Source organism: Zootermopsis nevadensis, unplaced genomic scaffold (genome assembly GCF_977971745.1).
Source record: "Zootermopsis nevadensis isolate Lab colony 2312 unplaced genomic scaffold, Znev_1.0 Znev_ptg000024l, whole genome shotgun sequence".
In the NCBI taxonomy this organism is placed as follows: domain Eukaryota; kingdom Metazoa; phylum Arthropoda; class Insecta; order Blattodea; family Termopsidae; genus Zootermopsis; species Zootermopsis nevadensis.
In genome coordinates, this window is record NW_028259156.1 from 19166763 (window position 1) to 19180621 (window position 13859).

Sequence of the window (13859 nt, forward strand, 5' to 3'; positions counted from 1 at the left end):
TGCTGAAACTGTTCATTACTAGAGCCTTGTTAATTAGTGGAAAGTTCTAAATTTCATTGACTAAACAGATTTACCATATACGCTGTATGGGAAAGTTTCTCAAAGTCTTCTGTACATGCCGTTAGTTTTGATTTGCAGGACTTCTGCACACATGTCAAAAGACAAGTCCATTTCTTACAAAACTGTCATGAGGCACAGCAGCACTAGATGACAAGTGCAGTGACTCACAGTGAAGTGGCAGAGACAAACCTGCAGGTGCATCAGTGAATTCATGTAGTGATCCTGAAGGTTCAAGCGGAATCTGCTGCATTAATAACGGTACCCCAATTACTGGTACAGGCTGTCTCACAGTGCTTTTGTTGTAGCCTGTCGCATTCTTGAAGTTATTCACATTGTTACGAAGGAAACGATTTGGTATAAGCGTATCAGGAGAGACATCTTTCTCTTTGCAATCAGGACACTCATGATCCTCCGATTCAAGAAGCACAGTACGGATACCTGGATTATAAGAAACAATCCTGTTTGCATCACACAATACACTAGAAGAAACCAAACTACCAAATTTATAATATACACTTAAATTTCAATATTCTCACTCTTGCATGCTACCTAGATGGAAAGTGTTAGACAGACCATTATACCTACCACCGTAAAACTCAATAAACGAAAGGCATCAATTCCTGACAAAAATTGAAAGACTTAACAGCATTTCAACACGCATGAAAATGCATTACAGATACATCAGGTATACAAGGTATATCGCATACGAAGTCGCCAGTCCTCGGTGTGTTAAATTATCAAAAGTAGCACGCAGTAATATTTAACCACACAAAGTGGTTACCTAAGGATGCCTTACATTGCCTCCAATTCAGAACAAATAAGTATACCACCATCATCAGTTTCTGGGTGGTGAATACAGTTTATTTACAGCCAACAGATCTACTAACAAGGACTAACACCTTCTTGCAAGCATAACTCTCTGTTTGCCACCTCATCTGGCAATGTCAGTATTGTCTGTGTCTGTGCTTACTGAGTGTGTTATAGCGCAAAGTTCCGACTGACCAATTACCTGATCTAATGAGTATTTTGCTATTTAATATGCCATTACTTCTGTATTACTGGCATAAACATTGAAGACAATCCCTGTCCCTGCATGAAGAAGTATAAAGTACCACTGAATAAATAATAATTCAGATAACAGTGTTCACAGCAGTAGCAGGGAGAAGCTCAGAGAGGTTAATCAGCAAATTTTACCGAGTAGATAGACATGCACACGGCTGTGCCTCAACTTCATTTGGAGTGTCTATGTGGACCACCACCACTCTGACTGATAAGTAACTTGCTCTAAAAACACTAGCCAAAACCGGCTGTGCCTGCCACGATGCAGCTGATATTCTACAGCGCGCAATATTTTATCACATTTACAGCACGTGTACCACACTTCCTAACAGCTTACATTCATCACAGAAGGAGTTTCCACAGCAGGGAATCATCACTGCATCAGCAAGCAAATCCTTGCACACGTTACACAGAAGATCCTCTGGGATCTCTGGTTTCTCAACAACAGGTTCTGGTTCCTGTTGAAATGGAGGACGCTCCTTTTTGCCTTCTTTATACGCCTGGCTGGAAATAAAGGACTGTAGCTTTTAATACTGCAAAATGCTTTTACAACGTACTTACACCCTCAAAGGTTATTAATTAGATTGTTTATAAAACAAAATCTTCGTGATACAGTATGCAAAAGTGAAGTAAAACTGTCCATCATCATCATCATCATCATCATGGGGGTGCTAAGGGGGATGGGGGAAGTAGGTACAGCTCCTACTCTCAGCAGTAGATGGGGACAAGTGTTCAGTGTCATGCCCCAACTGCACTTTACTCCTGGGGAAACAAACCCCAGACCAAACCTGTCATCCAGTCCATACTAAAACACTATACTGACTGAGCCACCCCAGCTCATAATAAAGACAACTATTCTAACCATTCAGCCAGCTTGACGAACACTACAGAGTTACAATGTAAAATTCATTATTCAGTCTTATAAACTTACTGATCAATTGCTGGAACAGCAAATTGTCCAGTTGGGGTCATCATTGCACCAGGCACACCAGGACCCTCCACTGGGACCATGAAACTACGTGGAATTCCAGTACTCTTTTTGATTTCTATTGGTTCCTGTAAAAAGAACACAAATTTAATTTTCACAAAAATTCAATTAGTGGTTCTCAAACTGTTATATGCAGACAGACATGACCAAGCAAACAAATGCCCTTTGGCAACTTGTTCCTAATGATCACTTTTCAGGACAATATTCTTACAAAGCATCAACTCATGTAAAAGAAATTAATGTTAGAACAATAAGGATAAAACTACAAAAACCATAAGCCCTAAATACAGGATTAATGATACTTATTTGTTGTCCATTTAATGACAGTCAGTAGCTCACACCACATAGCATCAAATGGCAAGATGATCAATGAATAATGAATTGGAAAGGACATGGTCATAATCTTATTTAAGGTCCTCAATGTGTCACATGACAGTAAGTGAATCATAAGAGTGAAAAACTGAAAAGCAATATACACAATGGCCCTCCAAAGGAGGCTTTTCTGAAAAACGACAAATCCATTCAAACCAATTTCCGTAAGTGGTTAGAACTTTATGTAACTCATATGTTTCTACAAATACTTAGGCAAATGGGTACCTGGTTTAAACCGAGAGGGCAGTTTTTGATCCAGTGTCCAGGCTGATGACACTTGAAGCAACGGTATGAACTGGGAACCTCTCCCATCTGACCAGCACCCCGTATTTTCATGTAACTATACAAAAGATAAGAATTCAATAACCCTCTACACTCATGAATCGTAACCTTACAAAAGAGAAAATGCCAATGAAGACAGCAATATTTAAAAATTCAAAATATTATAGTAGAGGAAACAATACAGTAAATAAAACTGTCTCAAAGAATGATTTCTTTACTAGTAACATCTTTAACATAAAGTATGCATCTTTTCGGATTAACTAACAAGCTTCACATTGTGTCCTAATGTAACATTAGAACTTACTTCACTGGATTGTAGTCTTGTGTTGACTGCGTCATCATAGCCTGTATTTTATCGTCTTCACTTGCATCCAAGCTAGATAAATCAACTGCCTGAAACACAAAAAGTACATTGACAATCTTTAGTCTGAGCATCCTGCTGTGTGCGCTTATGACTAATACGGATGGCAGAACTACAAACACAGTACGTAGAGATTCCATTCCCACCCCCAGCTTCTGGGAAAAGCTGCTGCTGAAGGAATCTGTTCCCTCTCTGCTAAGCCACCCTCCTCTCTCTCTCTCTTCTACTGGCAATCACCTTGGAGTTTACATAGCTGTCAAACTAAACATGACCGACTCGATACAGAACATGGTGTAAAACAATCCAATCTGAGCACAATCCGGCAACTCAGCACACCCTGGCAATACTGGCACTTTATTAATGCAGGAGGTTAAAATTCCCAAAGATGTGAAACAAATGCAACACGCTAACTTAGACTAGATGAGGCAATGTTAGAAGCAAAGAAGAACTAGTAACCTGTTATTCATTGGTCTCACATTTCACAGAGACATAAAAAGGCTGAGAATTAACTCACCTTTGCTAATCTGTGAGCTCCTGGATCTTGTCCCTCAATCGGCATGTCAACCTACAAGCAAACAGGTCACATTTGCATGATGCACCAAAATGTAATAATGTGAATTTACTGAACACCTTGAAAAATATGGCCTTGTATTAAGACAAGTGACGAGATTTCAGATTTTCACAGAAGTGACATAACAGCCTTCTGGGATACTGTGCCATGAACTCTCACAATACTTGAGAAATATCTCGGAGATGCACGCTGCCTCCAACATCAGTGCAACTCATCATCCTGATGACAGAGGCAGACACACCTCTGAAATGTAAGTCAAAATATCCCAGAAGGCTGCCATCTTTAAGACAGCCAACATTCATTCAGATATTTAACAGCTTGATTTTCACAGGCCAGTATTCAAAAATACTTTTACAAAATATACTATGGGGTTTTGAGAAATTTTGGATAAAACATAGAATGCTTCAATGAAACATATATCATACAATTATTCTACAGATTAATGACTTCATTTTGTGATAAAGTAAAAATTTTTTTTAGGAAGTTTCTTACATGGAGAGAGAATGAACCTAAAATTTCTGTAACTCGGCCACCATAAATCTCAACATGTCATCCACCAAAGACTACATGTCCAGGAAACAGACAATTTACACCTGTAATATTCATTCCAGAAGCACAACTCAGTTCAACAAAGCACTGACATGAAGCAGCCTACAGTCTACCGATTTCTTTTTAGTCCAAGTTCAAACAAAGAAAACTACTTCATTCAATGCTATTTTGAAACTTACCCCTTTGGACAACCCAGCCAATTGCTGATTCGACTCTGCACGATCCCTTAAAATAAATAAGAGAGCCAGAATGTGAGACATGCTTTATTTTATTAAAATCACTACTAACATTTACACCTTATTCTGCAATTGTGAACATCATTAACAAAAGCACACCAGTACAAGCTGAAGGTGCCAGCTAATGATAAAGATCGACTGAAATGTCATATATTTTACTGCAAGTGCTCTAACTGCTAAACAATATCTTAAAATCAGAGTTTAATAATGTTCAAAGCAAAGGTGACTACTAGATAAGTGTTATTGCTATTCACACATATAAGAGTTGAAATTCAAATTATAGAAGGAAGACGAAGACAGCCAAATAAGTCATATTACGTTTCAAACTTAAGTTCTGAACAGTTCATTCTGAAACGTTTCTGGCTATGACATTTTGTTACACGCAATATTAACACTTCTGATGCTCAGTTCCAACGGGTAAAAATATGAAACCAATGGAGTATGCTAAAAGGTCCACTTAAAAGACAGAGGAGGATACAAAAAGATACTGAGATCTGAAAGAGGTACTAGTCATGTGAAAGACGGCAATGGAACTACATCAGGATTACGCCCAAAAATAGGTTCTGGTATTGGCTGTGCTACATCTTCTGAGTCCTACTAGTACAGTGTTAATTCAATAAAAGTTAAAGTAACATAAAACAAACAACTCTTAAAAAAATTACTTCAATTACGTCCACCTTAAAGAAATGGAATAAGAAAATTCCTGCCTGGGAAAACTTTCATTTTACCTGTTACAAACTTCTGTATTATTACATTCCACAACTTCTGACACTTACCATGCCTTCTTTTGTTGTGCTGTCAATGGTATGCGGGCAACAATCAATGAAGTATTTTTGGGTATCAAAGCACCATCATCCGTATAAACTAGAAATCACAGAACAGACACCAACTGTAAATGCAATAAAACATCCACTTCATTCCTCAACACTTCACACATAAACACACAAAACTGTGTAAAACTGATACACTTTTCTCCATTTCCCAATCAGCCTACCACATCTTTTCTTGCAAAACACATCATTTTGATAACAGTTAATCTTTAAACACTAGTACAACATTTCATACCACCTCAAAGCCACAATTACACCATAAATAAATAAATATATACACACACACACACACAAAATGCCCTGATGGTGGAGGCAGCAAACAACAGCCATCTTTGTAGTCAATAGTAACAAACATGTATGTTCTGAAGCTTTCACAGTGACTTAGTATAATGAATTATTCTTGGGCGACCAGCCATGTCAGGTGGTTGAATGGAGAAAACACCAACATTTCAAGAACCATCTTCATCCTTGTTCAGGTACTGAAGTTCAGTACCTGGAGGATGAGGACAAAGACGGTTCTTGAAATTTCAAAATGCTATGATGTCAAGTATTTTCTGAAAGTAATATTTAAAAAGCATGGATTTATTTTGGGTTAGAATAATTCAATGACAGTGAGATGTTGTATGAGAACATACTTTCAAGGGCATATTTTCCTTTTCCCCATTTATCTCTTTATATACAGAGAGAGAGCCATATGAAAACTTATTTTTACACAATATGTAACATGTAACATTAATATTCTGTGGTAATGTTGCAATATTTTAATGAATAATATCAGTTAAGCCCAGTATCAAATACAGTTTTGTACAGATATATGTAATGCATCCCAATGTTAACACTAAATATAAATAAGAAAAACACTGCTGACCCACAGTGTTAAAATTTAATAAGATGTGTCATGTCATAGAAACATTTGCTGAACCCTGATGTATGCTGAAATATATGAATGAAAATACATTCAGAAGCTCGCTTCTTTTTACAATACTGTAGATAATTTAACAGTTTCCCAGCTGTTGATACTTCTTAATCAATACACCATAAACATATGTATCCTCACCTTCTTTAGTCTGTGCATTAGTGACTTGAAGATCAAAGTCTGTGTTCTTCCCAATCCGTTTCTGATGAAGAATTGCTTTCTTCAAGTCCCGCACAGATATGTGAAGACCATCAAACGTTACTGTATCATACTCAAGTGCTGATTTAAACTTATAATGTACAGACATATTCTGTCTTTACATTCTCATGGGTAATCTGTAGCACCTTAACTTGATTGCATCAACCTGAAACGAATGTTACATAATGATTTAGAGTTCACCTTAACAACACCCATGTCAGTGAACCAACAGAATTGATGAGACATGGTCTGATATACGAATAAACCAACTGATATCTGGTTCTGCCCCAGCAGCTTTACCCCCAAGGAAAGAAACCCAAGTACCCAGTGGAGTAATGGTTTGGATACTTTAGCAAAAACAAAACCTGCCCTGCTGAGAATCAAACCTGGGCATTCAGGCTGTAGCCCAGTCACTAAAGTAAGCTCTCCCTCCAATTGTAACACATACACCTCATATCAAGTTTCATACAAATGTATCCAAGGATTGAAAGACATTTGCAAAATATGTTGTAGACCTTTCAGTACAGTAGCCCTTATAATAAATAAAAGTAAACAAATATCAAGTATGCTACATAAAATTTGAAGTACATTACCCAAACCAGTCCAGAATTTTGGATGATTTCTTGTAGACTAATGGACATTACAAATGGGAGCTTTCCTAACTCTGTATTGCACCAAAACTTCACTCACTATATCTAGTCTCATGGTTTGGATGTTTTCACCTTATTTTGGACAGCTGACACCAGATATAAGGACCAGATGATAAGGAAGGGCACTGGGATCGAGTTACACCCTAATGACACGAACAGTGGATTGCCTCCACCTGAGCCAGTCATGGCAGTCTCTGAGCCACCCCTAGAAAAAATGTAGGAAACCTATGCCAGTGAGGCAGTGCTTGTCCTGCCTTTTTCAGGCTCTGAAAGAGGCTGCTTCATCAAGCATGTCTTTCCAGTATCCCTGTTTCCACGGTTTCAATTTGTTGTGTTTAGTGCAGTCCCCATGCTCTCAAGTTGCCTCCCTTGCTCAGCCTGTCTTCACCTAAATCTTCTCCCCTCACCCCTTGGTCCAGCCAAGTAAGAATATTGTGTAGCCTGCACCTATTTTTCCATCCTTCTTTCATGAGTGATTTATTCTCTGCCATGATGATACAGGAAGCAAAAACCTCTGAAACATTGATTAACTTCTATAAGACTTCTTCTTCTTAATGTGCCTATCCGTTCCAGATGTTGGCTATCAGCATAGCAATTTTAGCTTCACTGGCTGCTACTTGAAAAAGCCCTCCAGTGGACATCCAGAACCAAGTTTTTAGGTTCTGAAGCCAGGAGATTATTGGCCTGCCAAGTCCCCTCTTTCCGAATACTTTTCCCTGGATTATCAGCTGAAGCAGCCCATATCTATCACTATTTCTCATGATATGAACGAAATATTCCAACTTTAAGATGCAATATCTCACAAGTCTGTCATCTTGGTACTTATTTATTGAAAACACAAATGACAAATTGGTTACACTGGGAATTCAAGTGCACATGAACAAATGATGCAGAATGGGATACTTACAGTGGTAAGGTGAGGAAGGAGCTTGAGAAATTTCTGTTATTTCCTCCACTATTTTCCAATTAGAGTACCTAATGCCAGTATGTTTTGAGCGCCATTTCGTACAACACAACCTGAACTACATGAAAGCATCAGCATGATTTCATGACCTCTGAAATAACAGGGCACTTCCTAGTACATTGGTCCACTTGGTAGCTAAAACCCAAATAAGAAATGGCACAACTGTCATTCTACATTTCAACACCAAAAAATCACAATTAGCTATTTCAAATGACTACAAGCAGATAAAAAATTGAAATCACCAAATGATTCACATTTACCCCCCCCCCCCCCCCATATATATATATATATTACAGATCATTCGGTATATTGGCAATAATAACGTAAATAGGTGTTCCATAAACACCCGCGGTATGCAATAATCTTCACATCATAAACCTGAATCCTGCGAATGTATCGTTATAGTGGTATTCCGATAATCACTCCACGAATCCGTTCTAATGCAGTGTCGTACAAAAAATTGTCTGTAATAGGCATTTACGAGAAATTCAGTATACAAAGTCGTTGTAAAACATATTTATATGAATTACAATATTTTAAAGGATACGCCATCTCCTTTACAAATATACGACTTGGGCACACAATCAGACAAAAATGAGGCTTCGACGCACATAACGAGGTAACACTCGTCCTCCCTTTCCTTGTTATGTTCCAAAATATGCTAGTAGTAAATATACACAAATAATATCAGTTTATAAAAGGAAAATGATATATTATATATCACAATGCATAATCAATAATTACCTTACAAAAATGTATTGATTTTACTGAAAACAAGCCAAGCACACAATATAAAAACCTGTTACGTCAATACCGTAATCACTACCCAAACGTGTGTATTGCAATATTAATCTAGAAGTATTAATATTGCAATAACTGTTTATAAATCTACCAAGGTAAATGCTAATCCTAATTTTCAAATAGCAAACTAATAAAAATAATGAACTTAAACGTTTCAATAAATTTAATCTTATCTTGAATACAATAGTCCGTCAAGGACAAAGATGACGGAGAATAAATAATAAACACGTATGACAAACGCTAGGAATTATTGTGCAGGTGTTTCTTAGCAGTGCGGTGTTTGCCGAGATAATTGTAGTATCTGATTACCACAGATCACATACTATAAAACAATGATTATGACTAAACAGATAATCAAAATTAATTATTTATAGAATTTATTTATATTGCATAGGGAGGCCAAAGTCCTCAGAGGACCGTAGAGCCACAGAGGAAGGAAGGAATTTATATTCCATGGACACTTAATGGTCCTAAGACAAGGGTTTAGAACATGGGACGTATCACGCTTAAAGCAGGTCTTGTTTGGTAGAGTAGAGTAGAGTAGAGTTAACATCGGTTCACATTCTTGAAGCTCAATTACAAATTAATATAATAATAATATTGTGATGTTTCCATTGTTAAACAGTTAATTGCATTGGCTGCACTCTATTGGCCATAGAGAACTAAACCGGCAGACTTGCTAATTGTAATATTGCTATCCGTGGCGATTAACTATGCTCTTAAAATGTTAATCTGTGGATGTTACAGAAGAGCGTGTTAATTTGCGTTCCGTGTAGCATGTGGTATATGGAAATACATTAAATTCATAATGCTTTGTATTAAACCTATTCCTATATGTCGTATACTTTTGTCACAAGTTCAGTTTTATGTGCTCTGTGGGGTTGAGGGGGTTATGTGAAAGCTTAAGATCTTGAAAGTCAGTAACACATAATAAAGAAAGATTCTCTTTTGTAAACGTTTTTCCGAATAAAAATAAATTCTTCCTCTGATATGTATATACATTAAGTAACAAAACATAAAATTCTATTAAGCAACATGTTTCTTACAAACGTGAATAATTTTAATATATATTCATACCCATAATACATCCGAATTATAAAATTAAAATCTGAAGTTCTGCAAAACATTTGTTAGAAGGGATTGTTGAATTGACTGGTTCAATCAAACAACTATATAAATGGCATTATGGGAATATCACCCTCAAGATGAAATGCTGGTAACCACCTCCAAGATCACATGGCTTCAAAACCCAGACACCCAGTCAACAAGATACATAAAATATTTAGTACATTAAAATGCCATTAAGTAATTCATACTAAAACATTACTTCAACCAGTAAGAGAATATATTTTTAAATAAAGGTGGTTTTGTAGACTGACAGGTTATTTGCTGTATGTTCACTGCTTTATAAAGATCTACATTAATTTAATTTTGTAGTTTATTATTTTACATAACACAAACACAATATGAGTGAGAGTGGACATAAATGTAATAAAGGTAATTTTCTCCTGGTACTTATGAAAGCACCATGACATGAAGACACTAGGAGTTGACATAGCTTCACATTCTTAATTTCAACAAGCAAAGAATCCCAATACTCACTGGACAGACTGGATGTTGTGACAAAGAGAAAAGTCATGCCATGCCAGGAATAAAACCCCAGGTGTTCTGCTCATAATCTAGTCATCATACAGACTAAACTGTCCTGGCTCCTCATGAGTACACAATGTAAAAATGGTAATAGTAGGGTCTGAGATTCTCTTGGCAGTGAGTATGAAGGTGGCTGTCATCTGTGTTGTAGCACTCATCACCCTAATGATGGATGCAGCAAAGACCTCTAAAACACTGAACAACTTCTATCACACTACATGGCACCACAACCCAGTAGACAGCTAACCTCATAATCCATCTTTTACGAAAATGACGCACAAGATGTTATGAAATTAATAGAGTGTCAAAAAATGTATGAAGGATTTGATAGAAATTGAGTGTGGCCTATTTAAAAGCACTATTCTGTTATTCACCAGGGGAGACTAAAAACAATGAACTGAGGGTACTTGTTCCCTGGCAGACACTAGACCTGTATATCTCCTGAACATAAATATCAGCCACATGAGCCTAGATATGCTTTAATCACCACCTGACACAATGGTTCAACATTATCATAAAATCATAGATATTTTGCATTATGATGTTAATGCAACACTTCCATAGGCTGCATCCAGATCTTGTATAGTAGACTTGAGATCTTTGTTTAAACTGTAGGGTTTTGAACATGTATTCAACAAGTGATTTATCAGAGTAGATTCTGCAATGTTTTCTTCAGACACCACTGTTGCTCAGCTTTATTCAAGTTGTATATGGGTAAAGGCCATTGAATTGTTAAAAAGTAGGACTCTGTGGTAACATTTTAGTTTGTATACAATACAGCCATGATTACCAATAATCCAGTGACAACACACATTCACTTCAAGTACTATTTAGGTTCTTGAATAATTAAATAAATAGCCATTACAAGACCTCAGTGGTTATTTGTCAGTATTTAATTGCTTTTCTCTGATGCTGTGATTTTAAAACAAAATTTCCCCAGACATGAACAACAATGAAAATAAAGATATCAGGATTTACGCCTACCAGTCATGATTATTTCCGAAGAGAAAAATTACATGAAGTCGCTGATAATTTTGACTAACAATCTGGAAATTAGGCACCAATACATCGTCAAATGATCACACATTTGTTGAGAAGAAAGAATTGTCAACTCACGCTATTCTGTATCTGTTTTTGACCTTTCGGGAAAAGCACAGCTTTCATTTCAAGATATATGTTGCCCTGATTGGAACTGAACACAATATATTTTAAGTATCACATTGTTTCACTGTACCTCACATTTTGACACGATACTACTCATTACCTCCCACCATGCTATTGGCAAACACAACAAACGAAACAGCAATATCAGCTACAAGTCTTGTGTCCCACATATTTTAAGGCAGTCAATGGCTCAACTTAAGAAAGGCAAGAATTGTCCCTTATTTACCTGTTCAGATTTGTCTGTCACAATCACACAAGTGTTACTCACACATACTTCAAATATAAATATTAAATTTCATAATGCAGTTTGTTAACATTGTACCAGGCAGTTTCTTAATGGCATTGGCTATGAACCAAACACCACACAAGCTTGTCAATGCCATGTCTATACTTCTCTGATAAAATTAAAATGTAATCTAAATAAATTATTGGTAAATATTATGAGAAGTATAGCCAAAATAAAGACTATTGCACACCTGAATGAGTATCAGTCTTAGTTGTGACAATTAAAAAAATACTAATTATTGATCTTTTAGTTTTTTAAAAATTTAAAATGTAGACTACTTTTAAATTGAGAGTTTCAATTACAGTCTTGTTTAATTATTTCGTCCTTATCCTTGGAGATGTTTTGGTTCATCTGATCATTTTCAAATTCAACAAAATCATCAAATAGACTTGGCCAAGCTTCTGTGTCATCATACGAGCTCAAATCATCACCAACTGCCTCAGAAAAATTCAGGAACATGTTCCATGTGTCACGTGGGATGCCCCTAACCTGGGGGTGAGTCTCAAGAAAGAACAGCCAACGAGAGAGTATGGGTGGCTCTCTAACAGAGAATACTAGTCGCCACAGGCAGATGGCCATGTCAGATGGTAAGATTCGCTGCCCTGACTCAGCATCCAGTCCAAATCTGAATGTGAAACGATATAGATCCTTGAATAACTCTGGGTCTCTAGTTACTTCAACCACCAACTCTGGTAGTCGAGCCTGGATTCCTTTCACCGAGTCCACTCGCATAGCCCTACACCCACTCACAAACTCTGCTCTACTGAAACGGCACATCTGCTCTGCACTAAGACGCCATGCAAGGACCAACACCTTAAACTCATCTGGTGACACAGACAGATCTGCACATAAGCTTTCAATACCATCAGCTAGCATGGCATCCTCATTACAGTCACGATACTGTTCAAACATGGCATTAAGCTTAGCTTCTGAAGGTTCTCTGCCTTTTCCATCCCCTCCACTGCTTGTGGAGCGGCCCAGTGGGGGGATACGAGAATAAAATGTCCTCGGGGTTTTGTCTCGATGCAAGCTGCCACAGTTATCACTTCCAACCACCATGACCCCAGTACCTTTGCTGTTCCCATTGACCTGGGTTTCCACAGCAGTCAGGGGAGGGCAGTGCACCTCTTGGGATGGCTGCAGTTCCATGATCTCTGCAACACAACAAACCTTCCTTATAAAAAATATTATTTCCCTACAGCACACAGATTCTGGGTAGTACTACTGTTACCTTCCTTGTCCTTCTCCATGGGAGAGTTTGTGGACGGGTCAGGTGGTGGAGGGACCTTGAAACAAGAGAAACAGTTTCCCATTGGTCGCTGTTCACTGGCCCGGTGTCTAGTAAATTCTGGGTGTTATTCATGTAGAAGCTGGAAGTTCTTAACATGTACAGTAGTCACCTCTGTACAGCACCAACAGTCTGAAATGAGCAATAATAAAGATTAATTGCGAATTTCAATACTTGACACACTATTTCTAATTTGTACATACAATAGCCCAGAGGCCAATTCAAGAGAAACGGTGTTTACCTGTAAAGTGTTCATTAGTCAGCTTCCTATATCGTATTAATCAACTGGCTGAAACTTAAATCTCAGGACTGTGGAAGAAAACTGGTACATTCGGTATTGTTTTATTTAAATATGGTCATCCAAGTCGTTTTCCAGCATTAATACCAGCATCATGTTTACTTGACTTGCACTTCTTCTTATCGTATTATTCACGCTGGAATGTACACAGACACAAACCATAAACGCGCAGGGAAAAATCGAAGTCTATAAAGCACGTAACTGTAATAGGATAAATCCCTAAATGTTAATTGCCCCTCGATTTATTGAGAAATATCTTCCTTGGGAGTGATCAACCTAGCTGAATGTCAATCCTCTCGGATTTATTCGACTCCTTCCGCATAACATCGGGAATTT

General features: G+C 37.4%; 2 protein-coding genes across 7 annotated transcripts in view; both read right to left on the minus strand.

Moving 5' to 3' along the window:
* The window catches only part of snama (something that sticks like glue), a 42564-nt gene extending 33634 nt beyond the window's left edge, over nt 1-8930 (minus strand). For 3 of the 6 annotated variants that reach the window (XM_087354743.1, XM_087354742.1, XM_022076203.2), the window contains exons 1-11: nt 8781-8930; nt 7980-8171; nt 6366-6588; nt 5255-5342; nt 4422-4467; nt 3637-3687; nt 3066-3154; nt 2705-2819; nt 2051-2175; nt 1457-1623; nt 250-498 (exon numbers count right to left, since the gene is read on the minus strand). In XM_087354743.1, the coding sequence (XP_087210869.1) occupies nt 250-498; nt 1457-1623; nt 2051-2175; nt 2705-2819; nt 3066-3154; nt 3637-3687; nt 4422-4467; nt 5255-5342; nt 6366-6531 (1096 nt within the window). In that variant the 5' untranslated portion in view covers nt 6532-6588; nt 7980-8171; nt 8781-8930. Of the gene's footprint in view, nt 1-249; nt 499-1456; nt 1624-2050; nt 2176-2704; nt 2820-3065; nt 3155-3636; nt 3688-4421; nt 4468-5254; nt 5368-6365; nt 6589-7979; nt 8172-8414; nt 8687-8780 lie in introns of those variants that run through there. The other 3 variants (XM_087354741.1, XM_022076202.2, XM_087354744.1) reach the window with 3 other exon arrangements.
* A 1327-nt stretch (nt 8931-10257) lies between these two features.
* On the minus strand, nt 10258-13837 carry SCCRO3 (defective in cullin neddylation 1 domain containing SCCRO3). Its single transcript, XM_087354768.1, has 3 exons — nt 13467-13837; nt 13169-13357; nt 10258-13091 (listed from the first exon to the last, which is right to left on the minus strand). Exons 2-3 carry the CDS (start codon nt 13248-13250, stop codon nt 12232-12234), a joined length of 942 nt encoding a protein of 313 aa, XP_087210894.1. The 5' UTR covers nt 13251-13357; nt 13467-13837; the 3' UTR covers nt 10258-12231.
* Nucleotides 13838-13859: the final 22 nt, after the last annotated feature.